Source organism: Neopsephotus bourkii, unplaced genomic scaffold (assembly GCF_033783945.1).
Source record: "Neopsephotus bourkii isolate Nb327-2 ecotype Australia unplaced genomic scaffold, CSIRO-AGI_Nbou_v1 NB_1638, whole genome shotgun sequence".
NCBI lineage: Eukaryota > Metazoa > Chordata > Aves > Psittaciformes > Psittacidae > Neopsephotus > Neopsephotus bourkii.
Genome location: NW_026902113.1, coordinates 11,217,168 through 11,236,047, shown reverse-complemented (window position 1 = coordinate 11,236,047; position 18,880 = coordinate 11,217,168). Strand labels below are relative to the sequence as shown.

The window sequence follows — 18,880 nt, the reverse complement described above, 5'->3', positions numbered from 1 at the left end:
TTCATAGTGCAGAATTGCAGTACTTCATTTTGTGGTCTTGGTTTATTTTTTGTAACTGTTATTTGCATGGTGTCTGCATATCCTGTCCTCAAATTGTTGTACAGATTCCAAATAATGGACTTTAGGAGTGAGATTTTACACTTTCTATCAATGCTACTGAAAGAAGAATTTGATAAACATTGTCTTAGCTGCATTTATGATGCACATAGCCAACACAAAGTCTTCCTTTCATTCAGTATTTTTTTTCTACTTTGTGCATGCCTATAACAAACCCCCGTAACTACAAACAACACAGATTCAAGGAAAATAACAGCTGCAATGAAATCCTTGGTCCTCAATATCAACAGCAAAACTCTCATAGACCACAGTTAAGACTGAGATTTCATAAGCAATACATGAATTTAAGGAAATAACAATTTCTATTCAAAATACTCTAGACTGTGGCAGGGGAAAGATTTTTTGGACAACAGTATGAAGTTAAATCTCCTGAATGTTTATAACTGGTAACTATTAGTTGGGCTCACTAGTTCTCATTTATGGTCTTGGTTTTGTGAGTAAAAAACCAGGATATTTTTTATATCATAATTTTGTAGATGCATAGTATCACCTAGCTGGCTTATACATTAGCAATGTTTTTAGCTATTTTCCTGCCAGGATGACAGTTTACATGAAATCCCATTTCTTTCTGGTGTGCAGCAAATTCAGTTCTGAACATGTTAACTTTTAATTTTGCCTTCAGGTTTACTTCTTTGCAAACTGCTTGAACCCAAATCTCTAATCAGGAATCAACGGTTGCTGTATGACCCCATCACCATCATTGCTTAGACTTCCTCTACCATGTGCCCTTCTACCGGTGAAGAAACATAATGCATAAAAGAGGGAAAGTGAAAACACAACAGAGGTCAGCTGCAATACCACTGCAATGATGATGGTACCATGATTCACTTACTGCATATAACAAATATAATACTGAACGGGAAAAATTATCAGTAGGTCATTGACCACATTCAGACAGTTATGAAAAAAGAACCCTTAATTGTTAGTATATTGCTTAGTGTCTTATTTATATTTGTATTTTCCACATTTCTATAATCAATATTTCTTTTCCTTTTTTGCTTAAACTATTTTTTATTTCTATCTCCTAAAAGTATATAAAACATTAAATATTTTTGCTTTCCAATCTATGTTACCCAAGCTAGTGCACTTCTAAGAATAGAGTAGTATAATTAAAATGGGCACAAAGTTTTGTGCAGTTTATGCTGAAACTCTTGCAACAGGCACGTTGTACTTCCACGGCCCAAACATTACATTCATTTTGTATTTTCATATGGAAAAATGTCTGCTGCTTGGTCCAAGGTTACACAGTGCCCTTTTTCTGCTTCCAGTGTTAGTTCTTGGAACACTTACATACTGTGGTAAGAACAGAAGATACTTCAGTAAGGGCTGAGAACAGACTAATAAAAATGTTTCCTTGGGTGAGGATAAGCCTCTTGTATAATTATGGGTTTTTTCACCCTAGCTTTTGATCTTTTCATGTATTGCAATGTTATGATTTCCTGTAATAGGAAGCTTAAGTCATAGTTCAGTAGTACAATGTTTAGCATTTCTGTAGCTGGGGACACAGAGCATGCTAATGCTGGAGCAGTAATGCTCATTGCCATCAGGCAACTAGAGTTGTCTAATCAAGAACTTTTAAGATATGATTTTAAATATACTACAGAGATATTAAAAATCATATGAAGAAGCTCTTCTTAATTTCCTGTATTTATTTTCTTTATATACATGCACACCCAAAAAGGAAAATACAGTGTGAGGAATCCAGTTTGTCAGGCTAATGGTGAGACACCTGCAAGTGAGGAGAAGTAAGATTACTTCATACATTGCTCAAGATATTATTATGAGTTTGAGGAGGGTGATGCAATTGGCAGCTGCACAGAGCCCACAGGACAATACCGTCTACCTAACAGGAGGCACTGGCACTACATACATACAGAGGGAAACAGCTCTGCCTGAGCACAGTCAGGTCCGTAGACAATGGATCCATTGCTACCATCACAACCAGCGTTCCTAAAATGGTGTTTGAGAATGGGCAGGAAAAATTGCTGGTTCTCAGAGAGCTAGAGGTAGAGCTGCTTAGCGGAAGCAAGCAATACTTTCATAGTAATTCTGAATGGTTGAGGGGTTTCAATGTTAAACTTTATGCTGATTACTCTGGGTAGCTAAAGTTGCTTTCTGCTCATTGAAAGCTACTGCAAAGGGGCTTTTGGGGGGCTGTTTTTTCCACCTCTGAAGTTGATTTGCAAAAAGCAAATTTTAAATCAACCACAAGTTATTTTTGCTGCTTTTTAATTTAGAGTTAGAAGATGCATCGGATATTTTAAATGAGTAGTGCCTTGGTCACTTCAGCACCACTTTTCAATTCCATGCAAACTGAACAGGGATAATTCTGACAAAGTCAAAGAAAGAAAATTAGATTCCTCTGAGAGTGTGTCACTTTTGATTCCTTAAAATTGGAATTCAAAATTACTAAACAGCTTGTGAGAATGTCTATTCATGGGGACTCTCCCTCTTTTCCTCCTTCATTTCTGCAGTAAAAATGTTAGGAATGTCATGTGTGGCCTTTTCTGGCTTTGCTAGGTGACTTTATGTGTTCCAGGACACATAAAGTGTCCAGGAACCAAAGCTTTCCACACCTTACTTGGAAGGCAGAAGCAAGGGATTATCAACCTGGTCTTCCTTCATCCCATAGACTCTTTAAATATTTGAGTTACTTAACTTAAAAAATAAAACTTAAATTGTTTGACTCAAAAGCACACATCCTCTTGTTTTTTTAGAAACAGGTGGAATCACGATTTTCAGAGTTTTCCAGGTAGACCACATTTTCAATACTTATTTATTTATTTTTAAATTTTTAAGACCTTCATTTTTATTAAGAGCAAAATTACTCTTGTGAGAGATTTATAATACTGACATGTTACCATCTGCAAAACAGCTTTATAAAACTGAGTGTACTAGACTAATCTACCGAGTGAAACATCAAATAAAGACTTTGTTCTATCTTTCTGTTTCTACCTTAGCTGAATTTTATAAAAACTCTACTGTGTATTGCAAATTTTTTGAATGAAAATGTAATTACAGTTTAGCTAAATGGAAATTATTTGGTAAGTATGAACCATGTTCTTGAAACAAGCTCATTAGACTGGTTCAGGTTCCACCTCGCAATCACAGGTGTACATCAGTCCCACAAGAACTACAACATCTCAAAATGATCACGATGTTCAAGCAGAAACCAATGTGAAACCTGAAAAGGGAAACATTCCCAACAACTCAGGCTGAGGCAGGCAGGCAGCCTGAAAATTTCAATCTGAGTACCTTGTTTGCAAAATCTCATGGAACTGAAAACAAGGTTTTTCCAACAAGAATTCTAAGGCAATCTCAGCTCCCTACTTTTCTACGAACTCTACACATAGATAGGACTCTAGATAGACATTACAAATGTATACAAAAGTTGTGTATAACAAAATTTGCCTTTGTTTTTTGCCTGTATCATACTCCCCCAGCACTCAGAGTAAATTACCAAAGTAGGAATAGCCTAATACACAGTCATTTCACTTCAGGAAGCATTCGTTGTTCTTAATTGATCTTAATTGTTCCATTTTCTGTCTACTTACTGGTAACTAGGAGAAGCATAACTCTTTTAATTCTTCCCTTTAAAGGACCACAATTTGCTTAACCATGAATATTTAATCAACCCATGGCCACCCATTACGTGTTTGTTTAATGCACTAAAGGAACAGTATCACAAGGTTTGCATATGGGTAGCTTAATTCGTTTTACTTTCCCATTTGTGTGTGACACTCTTCCCACAGGAAGGAAAAAAAATATATAAAGTTAACGTCAGAATACCACAAAAAAATTCATTAGGCAGGTAGGGAGTACTCACAAAGCAGCCTCCTTTAGCCTACAGTGGCTGTCTCCCCTGTGGGGTCTCTCTGTGGTCAGTGAGATTGGCAGGGAGCTCCCCAGTACAATACAGAAGTCCTATCATTTGCCTCCTGCTCTGAACAGCCCTTTGAGTAGGCTACCTCTCCCCAGAAAGCAGATGCAGAATAACCTAGAGAGTCTCACTTGTCAAGCTAAAATTATGAAGCGAGCCTTTGTGCAGGCCAGTGGCGTCTCACAAGGCATCTTTGCTTCTGGTGCAATGTCCCAGAAAATTCAAAAAATGTGTCAAATTATTTTGAGGATCTGAAGTCCTACTTGCACCTATCTGCTCTCCCAAAGTTCAGTTAACCAAGGTGATACCTTATGTAAGTTACTTACATAGGAATTTTTCCTAGATTTTTTTTTCTAAGAAGGACTGCTGACACATTAATTCTTTTATACCATCATTAAAATGTGTATATTGCTGTTGGTTTTATTTTTATACTTGTCCTATTTCACTTGTTTCAAAACCCACATATTCTGAAAAGGCACAAAGTTTGCTTTGAAACCTCCATCAGGTGAAACAGCCAGGAAATAATACATGTGCTTAATACACTGTAAAAAGCAGGAAAGTCTATGGCAAAAAATATTGACAACAGTGGAAAAATTCTCATCATTTAAAACCAAGAATGATTAGGTAAAGCAGTCATCATTCTACTAAAGTACATGAGAGAGATTGCTTTTGTAGTGTGCAACAACAGTATAGGGCACTAGACTGCCATCCAAGTATTAGTTTTATAGTTTGAGGAAAGGAAATGATATAATTTCAAATGTCTTACTTGATCAAACTGGGGGTCTTCTCCTCGTTGTAGAGATTTGGTCAGAGGCTTCTCCTAAAAGAAAACATATTAAAATGTATTTCTTAGGATCAAGATAATGATATATTCTATCAACTCTATTATTATTTCTTCTGTTAGATTTTTACTAACATAATTTGCTTCCCAATCGGTTTCATGCTGGAGATACTGCTTGTTTCATAAGCAAAGGGAGACCTGTGCATACATAGGATGTTACACTGACAGGGTGTCTTTAGTGTCTTTCCAAGAAAGAAAAGGATTAACCATTTATTACACCGGAGTTACTTGGTATTCACACTGATGATAATTTTTTTCAAAACTCTGAAAAGTACCTGGTATTTCCTCTAACACATAACCAGGCAGCTCTATTTAGCTACATGGTGTTCCTGCTTGTTATAATACTACCAGGTAATGCAAACATGTGCATAGACATAGTGCACCAAGCAGTGCACACCAAAAGAAAGGCGGTTTTAGAAGAACCAAATACCACAGAGTTCATTTTTAAGGAAGATAATTGTGGAAAAATTATTATTCAAAAAGAAACAATGGAGTGGAAGTGAATTTTCAGGATGCCTTCTCAGAGTATTCAGGAAAGCCAGCTCGGAGAGTCCCAGTGTGAACATCCATTCCACCTATACAGCTTTTTTTTGCCAAGCAGGTTCATTTATTGAGTCATGTGGAAGTACACAGTCCAACAACAGCATGAAAAATGTGAATCTCCTAAACCAGGATGAAAATAAACAATGCATGAAGGCATATGAAAGTCTGAAAAACATGTCACCATCACAATCACAATTCTGCATTGAATTGTACTACTGTTGCTGGTGTCTGAAATGCGCCAGTGCCTTATTCTTCTGTAAATCATGCATCTTTCTTCTCCTACAGCTGCAAGATCGGGGCTCTCCCACCAGCTCAGCATGAGATTTTCTGTTCAGCTTTCAGCAAACTATTAAACTCATTATCATCTGTTAATGTATCAGGCAAAATATCATCACTGCCAGGGGACGTGAGATACAAAACAAAGAAACCTGTAAAGTTGCTAAAATAATGGAATGGAGAGAAAACTGAAGATTTCTATTATTCAACACTTTTCTCTGGAGAAGATGTTGCCCAGTATAAGCTGCTGACTGATTTTGAAATTAATTATGCTGATCCACTCATAATGCCAGCTGGCAAGGAGGCTGGCTGCAGGGTGACCACAGTATCCCCTGACTACCTACCAAATAGAAAAATCAAAAAAATGCTTTCTACTGAGCCTCTGATTTATCCAAGACAGTTATCAACACTTTTCATTGTTATCTGCAATGTCTAAAGTGACTCCTCCAGGTTAAATTAAGGGCATGTCAACTATTAATTAGAACTTTATGACAGATAATTGGTAACGAACAGACACAGTAAAACCCCATAGCCCAGAAACACATACATGACGCAACCCCACCCACAGTCTCCCTCATCAGTAACTCCGTGCTACCCTACCTAGCTGTGTCTCGTGGGAGGACAATGCTTCTTTTGTCTATTGCTGCACACTGGAAAAGACAGCAGATAATCTTTCAAAAGTAGTGTTCAACTTATTTACAAGGGAAAAGATTTTTAAGTTTTCATGGGCCCTGGACAAATGAATGCACTGAGAATTAGTGCAGTTCAAAAAAAAACCACAAAAACAACAACAAAAAAAAAAAACACAAAAAAAAACCATACCCAAAGCATAACCTTTTTTTTTTTTTTTTTTTTCAGTTAAACTTCTGATTCTGTTACAGACGACTTGTGTTACCACAGAGAAATTTCTTAATGTTTGTTTCAATAAAAAAAGCTTTGGCATGCAGTAGCTTTGTGTTCTGACACTGCAATGCTTAGCTTTCGGAGTAGTATCTAAAATCCTGCAGAAGTGCATTCAGTGTTTGAGGCAGAAATGAGGTGTGGGATTCCCTGCACGGGCTTATTTATTAAGGTGGACACAATTAAGCAAGACAAAACATGCTGTGGGAACCCAAGTTTGGAACTGCAATCCTAAAAAAGTCCACATCATCTAGACACCTTACAAATACTTCAGTTCCTAATGATGATGTTCCCCAGAGACTGTGCTTCTGAGTAAGTGAAGACCCCTCACTTTTCACAAGGCAACACAACTCATCTCTTGCCCTCTTACAGATGACTAGACCAGGACTTCGAAAACCATGGTACTTTAACCTAAAGAAACTGTTCACAGGCCACACAACAGCCTGGGCTGCAGCAGAAGGCAGACCTGGGATGGAGACCAGCCAAGGACACCTACCAAAAGCCAGTAAGGGTTCTGCTGACACTTCTCAATGTCTCCAATCTAGGGCTTTAACTAAGTTTTTTTAATTCCCTTCATTCCATCCCACATCTACTGCTGTTCTTGCCACTACCCCTCTCCTCGTGCTCTTGCCAAGCAGCAGCTGCTGCTGCAGCTGTCTCTGCCTCTTCTTTGTCCCCCTCTGGGTTGCTGCTGTTGCTGCTTTTGACTTGGCTCTTTCCTAGAGGGTAGCCACCGACTCTGCCTGCAACTGCTCAGCCCATCTGGACCCCGTGAAGCCAAGTGTCTCTGCATATATACCCCTTCCGGAAGCAGGGTGCCCATCACTGCACCCCTGCAGTGAATGGCAACAGCCACAGAAAATTCTATTTGGGGCATGGAGATCTGAGAAGACACAAGGTAGAAGCGATTGCTGTTTACTTATTATTAATGACTACTGAATAGATAATGAACTGAATAAAGATGAAAGTCCAGATACAAATACACTTTTTGGTGCCTAAGAGCTCCTACAATATAAAAGGATGATTGCTTGTATGATGAGGTTAACTAGTGAGCATGTCAGGAAGACACTACTGAGTAAATTCAAAGACAGCTCAGCTACATGCAGGTGCATGTAATTACAGATAATTTAACCTCATCTGCTGTAAGCAACCTGCCTATTCGATACCACTTTGTTCTAATATCCTTACAAATCTTACTATTTAAATTTATGGAACATTTTCAACACTGTTGCTATGGCAGCTACTATATAAAATACATTTATACTTAAAGAAGACATTTTCAAAAGGTTCAGAACTGGCAAAGGCAAGGTTAAAAATTATAATAAGGTGAATTGCCTCTGAGTAATAGATTCCATAGCAGCCTATTTACCCTGGAGATACACTTAAAAGTTAAACAAAAAAATCTTCAAGATGTTTTCCAGCCTCAAGGCACTATTTTATTTGTATTTATTTTCCTGCCCACCCAACTGAGAAATGGCAAAGAGGCCCTTGTATATTATGACTTGACTCTGTTTGAGTCTCTGAGACACTTTACTGAAATGTCCTCCAGATCTTGGATGAACAGGTAAGCTGAATTTGAAGCCAAAGCCTACAAGCACGAAATATGAATAAAGAAAGTTTTGATTAATCTGAAAGAGCCCATAGCTTTCTGGGCTATAAAAAACATCAGAACATTTCAGAAGAAAGGACTCTCAATAATAACATTTCCATTTTTAATCACTAAGTTAAACATCCTTATTTCTTGTTTGAAGTGATGCCTTCAATTGTATTTGTTCAAAACTCTGTATTTGTTCATGCTGGCAACTCCCTTGATATGAATATGTTAGAGATAAGCAGTAAAGATCAGCAAAGACAATTTTGCATTTAATATTTGAAGCTATTGTTTTTCAATGAAACGATCTTAACTTTTTGCATTGCCAATGCTTACAGAACAAAATGCTCTCTTAGAAATTAATTTCCTTTCTTTAATTCATTGCTGCTGTGAAAATATTAATATAATAAAATACGGCATCTTGAAAATGCAATGGTAAATATATATTTTACCACATTTGAATATATCAACTACATATGATATTTATAATTTATCTAAAAAATAACATATCAGTCAAACCCTCTATTCACATAGGTACGCTAAAACATTTCTCCAAGGACTGTCAGTCAGCCACTTTTACCGGTTAATATATTAATGCCTTTCCAGGGCTGCTACACAAATATAACTGGGTAAATTTACACAGGAAGAGCTTTTCTCGACCACCTGCCACAGAACTGAGTGTTCAGAGAAACAAGAAAACAAAGGGATTTTGTAGTGCCTATTAAACTTCAGTATGTCACCAGGATATAAATTGCCCCTTAAAGTTATTTCTAACCTCAGCAACCATGCATTTTATTCCTACTGAACTATGACAGGGTTCTGGCTAAAAGAAAACCCATCTTTTTATAAAAACATGGAGGATGAAAGGATATTTTGAAACAAAATGTAACTTTTGCACTGCATGCTAAAAAGCAGCTACACATACTTGACTGAGTAGTCTTCTGGGATGGAAGAGTGACCAAAAAGAAACAGCAGAAGAATAGACCTTTTCACAATAATGAAGTAGCCATTCAACTACTACAGCTACAGTACACATAAAATGCATGTAAGCACAATCTTAAGAACCAAAAAATCACCAAGTGTGGTTCTTTCCTGCTTACAATGAATCAAGTCAGCCTTTCTCTCTGGCCCCCAAGTTGATCATCTTTGTCCTATATTCTTTTCATCAGAAAAGTGGTGCTCTATAGAAAAAGGTCTGCTCCAAAAATAGATGGATCAAACATGCTAAATTTTTAATTTTGCTATTGGCTGTTTTGTACATACAAAGACTGGAAAACATACTACATACAGTCAATCTTGTGCCCGCGTGCTGTGTAGATTATTTTCTGTGTCAGCCAAGAGAAAATGCCATGATGCCAGTTTGTTTCTGAAGGCTGGACATGCAAACTTTATTCCACAGAGAAGCATCTCCCCTCATATGCAGCTGACCTACATGCCAGCTGCCTCTGAGTGGGACAGTTTGTCTGTCTGGTCCTGGCCACCACTTCGACTGTGGAGTGTCTCGACTGTGTGCTCCTGCCTTCTCTCTCCTAGAATGGATCTGTGCTGATCCTGCATGTTGTTCTGCATGTCATGCAGAACAACTTAGAAGTATTTACTTCTGGTTTGCCTTCTCAAAAATGGATACAACAGTCCTCAGTCCCATAAAAAAAGCGTTTGTACTGAAAATAGGTCTGAACTTCTGGACAAATAATTTTCATCTCTTATTTACCTTTGTACCGTTTGTGAATTCCCACCAGGACCTCAGGAAGCCTAATTAATCTATACCTAAGCAATTAAGAGAGACAAGTGTTTTGACTCAAAAGCATCATCTGTTCACTCAGTCTCCCAAATGTCTTCCACCTAGAATTTCTATGAAACAGGCAATTAGTGTCCTGTTTTCACAACTTTTCTTCGAAATTCAGCAGATCCTCATGCCACTTCCTTGAATGACAACAGAACCTTTGATCTCTCTTGTTGCTCTGCTCGGCATCAATTACTTGCTACATACCTCTCTTAAGAGACTGCATCAGTGACCATGGTACACAGATAGTAAAATAAACAGAAAAGGGAATTTCCTTCATTAACCTTTGAAAGTCAAAAGGAAATTCTAAAGGCAAACATAATAAAAACGGTATGATAATACAACTTCACAAAAACACAACGCTGCATAAGACAAAATTATAGACTAAAAATGTTACACCTGGAGTATTGTGTACAGTTCTGCTGTCCTCAGCATAAAAAGGACGTGGAACTGTTGGAACAAGTCCAGAGGAGGGCCACGAGGATGATCAGGGGACTGGAGCACCTCCCATATGATGATAGGCTGAGAAAGCTGGGGCTGTTCAGCCTGGAGAAGAGAAGGCTGCGTGGAGACCTCATAGCAGCCTTCCAGTATCTGAAGGGGGCCTATAAGGATGCTGGGGAGGGACTCTTCATTAGGGACTGTAGTGATAAGACAAGGGGTAATGGGTTAAAACTTAAACAGGGTAAGTTTAAATTGGATATACGGAGGAAATTCTTTCCTGTTAGTGTGGTTGCCCAGGGAGTTTGTGAATGCTCCATCCCTGGCAGTGTTCAAGACCAGGCTGGACGAGGCCTTGGGTGACATGGTTTAGTGTGAGGTGTCCCTGCCCATGGGAGGGGGGTTGGAACTTGATGATCACAGTATGTTAGAGATTGGAAGGGACCTCAAAAGATCATCTAGTCCAATCCCCCTGCCGGAGCAGGAACACCTACATAAGGTTACACAGGAACATGTCCAGGCGGGTTTTGAATGTCTCCAGAGAAGAAGACTCCACAACCTCCCTGGGCAGCCTGTTCCAGTGTTCTGTCACCCTCACTGAGAAGAAGTTTCTTCTCAAGTTTAAGTGGAACCTCTTGTGTTCCAGTTTGCACCCATTGCTCCTTGTCCTATCATTGTTTGGCACTGAGAATAGCCTGGCTCCATCCTCGTGACACTCCCCCTTTATATATTTATATGCACTAATAAGGTCACCTCTCAATCTCCTCTTCTCCAGACTATAGAGACCCAGCTCCCTCAGTCTTTCCTCATAAGGGAGATGCTCCACTCCCTTAATCATCTTAGTTGCCCTGCGCTGGACTCCCTCCAGCAGGGCAACTAAGGTCTGAAGGTCCTGTCCAACCCTAACTATTCTATGATTCTATGATTCTAAAAATCTGATGGGCTTCATGTAACTTTTGAAAATCAAGTAAAAAATGCACTGCTAATTGTACATGGTACAAACAAGAAAGTTCTTTTACTGTCTTTGAGCAAACAACTCAAGAACTGTGACATTCTTACCTGAACAGTAAAAAAATTCCCAGATATGCTTTCAGCTTAGTGTTGATATTAAACAGTCACAAACTTTAAACAAAGGTTAAGTGCTCTCAGAGATATGTGGGTAACTGCAAAAAACTCCCCCAAAACAACAAAACCAAAACAACTTTACTAAGGCACTTTAAGCCCAAATAAGCTGATAGTTACCAGTGGACCAGTCTGGAAAGTTGAAAAGAGTTCTAAGGGTGACTTTACTGAAAGTGGGCTCTAGCATAAGTGCGAAAGGAAATTTCATTGGCTGTTTATTTCCAGAGTTTTTTGGTTTTAAGATAGTAATTTAATGAACGCATCAAAATCCTCTGTCTGAACACATGCAAATTGCAAGACAGGCTAGGATCATAACGCTTTAACTTGTTTTCCCCTGATGTTAATTACAGCAGTACAAAAGAGAGGTGAATTTTATAATTAAATTTAAAAAGAGCATCTAAAAACAAACTGTGGAGACTTAATGTTGACACCATAATTCAGTCATAGACCTGTATTAGTAACCTGAATGATTCTGACTTAAAAAATTCCCATGTAAGAAGATAATGCAAATAATAAATTGTTACAGATTCAGTGATTTACACTCCTGAAAGACTTATCAGTAATCAACTGTTGTGGAGCTACAGAACAACATGGCTACTGCATTGCAAAGTCTGACTGCAGGAGGACACAAAAACCCAATAGGGTTTGTGGTTGTTTTGCTTATATGCATTTTCTTCAAGATGAGCAAGGCATATAGTATTTAATTCTCAAAACTTATTGAAGTAAATACAGATTTCTTCCTCTGTTGTTTGTACTGAGATCCACTACAATGCATCTTCATAAAAATGTCTGTATAATAGAAACAAGAACGTGCTCAAAATACAGACACCCAGATCAAGCTATACTCCATAAAAAGCACTGTTTCCATATTGCTCTCACCATGAAGCCAGGAAGAAGGATTTCTGGAGTCATACTCTAATAATTAATGATGTTTTATATAAGACTTTAGTTAAGAGTGCTGTCATGAGATGTAGTATGAGAGTCCATGATCTTTCACCTATGAACCCGTGAGACTGGAATAAACATGAGGCTCTTAAAAAGCATTTGATACAGTGATTTATATGTAACTTATTTTTAACATTCTAAGAACAACAGACTATGGAGATCTAGATTTCCACATCTATGTTAAGACCTTTGCATGAAACTGCTATCCCGTTTTAGCTGTTTAACAAGGTGGCTCAGCTAGGAACTGTTCAACAGCCAATATATGCCTTAAATAAAAAAAAAAAAATAAAATTCATGGGCATCCATATAAATAATCACTTCTATGAAGAGAAGGTTTTTTTGACAACAGACTTCTGTGAAATAGAAATACAGAAAGATCCAGTAGTGAATTAAATAAATTAAGGAGACAAAGTCACTACAGTCAAAAGTGTGTAATTTGAGCAGTACTGCTCTCTCCTTTCCGCATCTGACATTACTTTTGAGAACTGGTGAAGAGGGTGACAGGATGCTCTTCTCTGCCCTTGATGTACCCTGGTCATTTGGTACATCTTTGTTTCCTAAACAGAGAAGTTAACTGACACTTCAATCCTGCATGCAAAGACTTTTTCATCAACTGATTTATGATGAGCAGTTATTTCTGCTGTGCAAGAAGGACATGGTAGAAAAATGCAGAAAGCTTTTTTTTTATCCTGCAGGGAATGGGGGATGCACAGCTTCCCTCTTGAGTGCACCACATTCTTTGAGTTACTACAAGAGCACTGCCCTCACCTTCAGTCATACCTCCAGACCATGGCAGAGCTACAAGGATTTAGGAGACCTCAGTGTTGCAAGCAGTGGATGAGGTTCCTTCTATCAGTACATTTATGCCTAACTGGTAAAATGCTTATAGAAGCAGGCAGGTCAAGGTGGGCAAGTTTCCCACATTTGCAAGCCTTGGGAATAAACATATAGGGCTGGCAACAGACCTCTGCTAAATGCCCAGGAGAGTAAAACAGATAACACTTCTCTGGATGTGGACATCCAGAATACCCCATGGCCAGGCAGGACAGGTACCTTACCAGCTACAGAGTAGTGCGACATGGCTGAATGAGTGCAACTCACAGTTGTTTCTGATACAGAACTGCCCATGATCTCACTCTTTTTCCAGTATCTTAATCTCCAAGGGAAGCAGGACTTGATTCAGTTACAGTGAGGATTGCTGCTGGAGTGCTGATATGGTTTTGCTGGGACTGGCTTGGCAGGGGCCACGTCTGTGGACAGCTGTGGAGAACTGGACACCAGCCCTTCTGAGGTGTTGCTGCGGCAGGGACTGAGGGCTTTGCACCTAGACTGGGGTCTTAGGCTGTGTGCAGGGGTGAGCAAGACTCAGAGGAAGCCATTAAGGCTTATTAGTGCCCTCAGGACCCTGACTTCAGGTTACGCATTCAGAGTAATGTGACCTAATTTAATCAAAGCTATAGGAAGCACTTATCAGTTGATTTAAATAGAGTTGTAATTGCTGGGCTGCTTCAGGCACAGCCAAGAACTCTGTAAACAGGAACCACATTTCTCCTAATCCTCACACAGCCAGGGGTAATAAAGGCCAGCTACTGATGTGGGTAATGGTCAGCTATCTTGCAGCCACTGCTGCTTTAACATCAGGTAGTTACTTATTGTCATCAACCATGCATCTCTTTTCATACAACAGACCAAGAGATAAAGCAAGTGAACTCAAGAAATTCTGATGACTTTCAGTAGTTCACTTTAAACTTCCTTTATTTTGGGCTTTCTTGTATTTAACTCAAAAGCTGTAACTGTACCATAGCAGACATGTCCCCAGGTAATGATCTGAAGCCTTCTCCTCCCTGTTACTGGTACCGATCTGACAGCCTTTCAAGGAGGATGCCAGAAGGCCCTTGCAGAACTAATGTCAGCCTTGACTGTTCTGCCACAGCACAATGGCCATAAAAGCCACAACTTCCATGCATACTACATGCCGAGCTAAGGCAACAAGACCTTATTGGGTGGATTTCCAAATTGGGAAAGTAGCACCATGAAGTATGTAAGTTTTTCTCATATTTGTCATGCCACCACATATGCAGAGTCAAATATGGTGTAATTCAAGCTGTCTGGTGTGTAAACTGTACCATGCCAGACCCAGGCTAGTAAAGAGCACAGAAATTTAACCTTAAAAATGTGCAGCAATCCTGCTGAAGTAGCACCTCATTGACTTCAAACATGACTCTGAAAGCATGTAAAGGATGAAGCTGTTACAAAAATATGGGAAGATATCTCTTTAATGAATTGCTATTTATCTGGCAAGAATGCTACCAAAGTATATATTATATTTTCTTTCTGTCCTTTGTGATGCCAGACCAGTGATAACACTGGCCTGAGATGACTAAAGTATGACTTTCATTTTCTGGACAATGGTAAAAAACAATATCCTTAAATGACACTAAAATGTGTCTAGGGTCATGTGGTAGGTTGTCTGCTATATTTGCAAGTATCAGTCAGCACGTGATACAGTGTGACAGCCTTAGTGACCTTGGATTGAATCTGTCTTCCAATGTTAAATCCTCTTAGCGATTTGAACCATCATATGCACCATTAATTATCCTCCAACTACATCTATGCAGTAGTGAGGCCCAGGGACAGTGAACATCCTGGAGAGTTCTGCTATTGGAATGAGATCTGAAGCCTCAAACAGCATTCTGCCCACACACCCAGCTACGGAAACCCTGAGATCACTGAGAAAGCTCCTGTTGACACTGCCTGGCTCTGAAATGTGAGTGGACTTGTATCTAGCTGTGAATGCCTATGCCAATGGCTATGCAAAAAAAAAGAAAAAGTGTCCTTTTCCTTCCTGGTTGCTAAAATGGCATGAACTTTTTCCCTCACTTCCATATGGATGCCGGAATCTGAGCATCCTGCATCTTGCCTTCATCCTTCTGTTCTCCCCACTATTACTTCTGAAACCCTACATTTGTCTCTTCCTCTTTTTTCCCAACTGTGTCATTCATAGTCTTCCCTCAGCTCCTGGGTTTCAATCCTATGATATGTACCCCTGACAACACAGAAGACTATCTCATCTGTGGCCATTGCTTCGACCAGATAAACCTTTATATGTCTTTGAGGAAGGTAACTGGCCTGAGGTTCAATATTAGACACCTAGAAAGACTACTGCTCCATACTTTTCAGTGCTTGGCTTCCGCTATAGGACTCAGCCTGAAATTGGTACTGAGACAATTAGAGGGGGATATTATTTCTGAGGCAATGAGTGGAAGGGGAAGTGAAAGCTTTTTATGCCATTTGAGTTAGTTTTGCTATATTTGATGCTCTCCATCTTCAGTATAGAAGCTTGATTTTTCCCGTTTTTTGTTTGTGGTTTTTTTTTTTTTTAAGTCTTCACTTATTGCTTATGGGCAATATTTATTTATAATATTTATATCATTTAAATACTAAATAAAGAATACAGTAGAAATGAAGAGTTTAGATACATTACATATTAGAAACTGCCCACATGCTTTACAGAATTTTGACTACCAAAACCACTAATGGACTCAAAGAATTACACTAATTACACATAATCCTTGAGCGACACAGAGGTGGATAAGGACAGATGACAATGGGAATCTGACATCTTTGTAGCATTTATAGAGGCAGATCCTAGGGAGGACACTATTTTATGGGAAAAAAGAACAACATTTTCAATATATACTTGCACGAAGTTACTCAAATAAAGCTGTCTTCAGTTTTTCTGGACATACACATACTGAGCAGGCAGTTAGAACAGAGCAAGGCAATTTGCCATTCTTCTCTTCCATGAAATTACTTGCTCCTTATAGTAACTTGTCTGTGCACTGTGAATAAACAGGGGTCTGAAGTCCCTGAGTATGACAAACTATTCATAAGGACTTCAAAAGTAAAAAAATGTGTAATGCTAATGTGTCTCATTATCAATGACAACAAAGGAGTCATCCCTCATGTGATGCAGCTGGAATCTTACTCCATGTAAACCAGAAAATTTTACATTACAGCTGTGGTATAAAACTGCTTGGTATTATTATAGCCTATATAAATCTTACTAGTTATCACAGCCCAGCCCTCAGAAAACAAAAAACCTTCAAATTCCTTTCCTTCCAAGTCTGTCCTTAACATATTTCTTCTCTTGCATAGACAAAGTGAAGCCTACATTAAAGCTAATCAGACAGCAGTGTTACTATACATGTTGGTTGGTCAGGCTTTACAAAAACAAACTTGCATTATTCTTTCCCTGTTAGAATGTTCCTAACCATTTGCTTCACCATTATCATCAACCCTGTTTTGAAATAGGTATGTATTTTAATGTCATTGAGCTTCTAATTACACGGAATTAATAAATACACTACTATCAACCACATCACCACTTTCAGGCTTTTTCCAACACTGAGATAAAACCTACCTAATTAAAGGAGAAAGTTATAGGCAGAATACATGAATATGCTTATAGTCCTACTCGTGTAATAAGTAAATCTTGTTCTTGAGTTCAGTACTCTATGATTCATGATTCAGAGAGATCCTGAATTTAGACAAGCTCAGTAAAAGAAGATGCTTGCAGGAGAAAAGCATAATGAAAGTTTACCAACAGCTAAATTAACCATTAACCACAGTCAAAGCCTGTAGCACACCATGTTTTATCAATGTCTACAGCTGTGTGTAAGTACTGCTGAAAGCCGTATTTAAAGATTAGCCTGATCAGTATGCACAGGATGAATTATTACCCTAAGTGATAATCAACAGTCCCAAAAAGGAAAATATTTTCTGGGTTTTTCTTCCTTACAGTGCTAAGACAAATAAACATATTTTATCATTTCAACTGGCAAATATATTTCCTTGGCTTTCTCATTCTAGCTTCATTTTAGGTTATCCACTTTTTTAAAAAAATGTCAGTGGTAATAAAATATCAAATTGTGTTTATAAATGAAGCAATGCAGAGAAGATTTACAACACAAATTGATAAAAATTAAATCTGAATGCAATCAGCTGTGAAAAAACATCTGCAGGAAATATTCCTAACATTCATTATAAAGGAGAACAATTATTTACAGAAAAGAAGCAAGAAATTAAAGGTTATCAGGAAGAAATTATTTACATTTCATTTATGTGAATTTGATTTTATAAACTGAAAAATCCTTTCTAATTAAATCTGCCATCAAACACCTTTAATTTGGATTAATATAATTTGACAATCTAGGTACAGTAGTTTAATCACTAAAAATTAACCACATAAATGTGAACCTAATGTAATTATTGAAATGTTTGTTATATTCCAGAGACACCAAAAATGTACTACTTGACATGCTGGTTACTGAATCTGGCAGCAATCAACATAAAAAAATCACTGCCATTAACTGTTGATTGCTTATTTTTAAGTTGATCGCTGCCAGATTCAGTAACCAGCATGTCAAATCATACTTGGTTGACAGCCAAGGCAGCAGGAGGAGTAAGGTGACATTGCCCTCTGCTTTCTGTGCTGCTGGCATCTTGCTATCCCAGCTGAGATTTCATGGGGCTGCAGGAGGGGGTGGGTGCTCTACACTGCTGCCTGAGAATATAGCAAGTTTTTTGTGCCTTGCTAGCATCTGCAACTCATGGCAGGACACAAACCTGGTTTTCCACCGCAGCTGGCAGAGCACTGTAATTTACAGTTGGGCTTTGTATACATCACAAAAGAAACTGATGTATCAAAAAGGCATATGCAACCCAAAGAAACTGAGAGAAAAATTCATAAAAACAGCAGTAATGTTAATCAGAAAGAATAAGCAGGCAAAAGGTGTGCATGAAAAGAAATATCCAGGTTGAAAATGTATCAGTAAGTCTTTAATTCCATAGTAACTTCAGAGATTTGAATGTGAGCTAGACTTTGTGATAAAAGAGGAAAAAGCCATTATATTATAAACAGATCATTTTAGCTTCTCTAAAAGGTATCGTAAGTATTCATCACTCATTATAAAATTTAACTGTCATATCTTGCAATGAGTTAGAGAATTCGAACTAGAAACATCTCAGTGTTCGAGCGCTTTACAAGTTTCATTTTCTTTGAACTATGAGTTTAATTAGACCAGAATCTTCAAAGAGCTCACTATTTGACCACCTATTGTGAAAAAAGGCCAAAGAGCATCTCTGCACCCTCAATTTATAATCTTTGTCTCGCAAATCCCTGGGACTCCCTGGTCACAATTCTACTCAGTAGAATAAAAACTTGGGAACAAAGCTGCTAAACATCCAACAGCTGCACCACACAAAGGGTGGACTTAAATTCTTAGGCATTATTCCAGAATAATTTTTGCCATTTTTCCTTGTAATTTCTTTCATTACAACCTAATTATTTCAAGATTGTTTTGACTGAATATCTTTATAATTCTGCTTACACATTTGTCACCATCACCCTCAAATAGCAGCATGCCATGACTTGGATGT

General features: G+C 38.3%; 1 protein-coding gene across 12 annotated transcripts in view; it reads right to left on the bottom strand.

The window, feature by feature from the left end:
- FRY (FRY microtubule binding protein) overlaps nucleotides 1-18,880 on the bottom strand; it is a 228,441-nt gene that overhangs the window by 110,361 nt on the left and 99,200 nt on the right. For all 12 annotated transcript variants that reach the window (XM_061374523.1, XM_061374522.1, XM_061374524.1 and 9 more), the window contains one exon: nucleotides 4,764-4,817. In XM_061374523.1, the coding sequence (XP_061230507.1) occupies nucleotides 4,764-4,817 (54 nt within the window). The remainder of the gene's footprint in view (nucleotides 1-4,763; nucleotides 4,818-18,880) is intronic.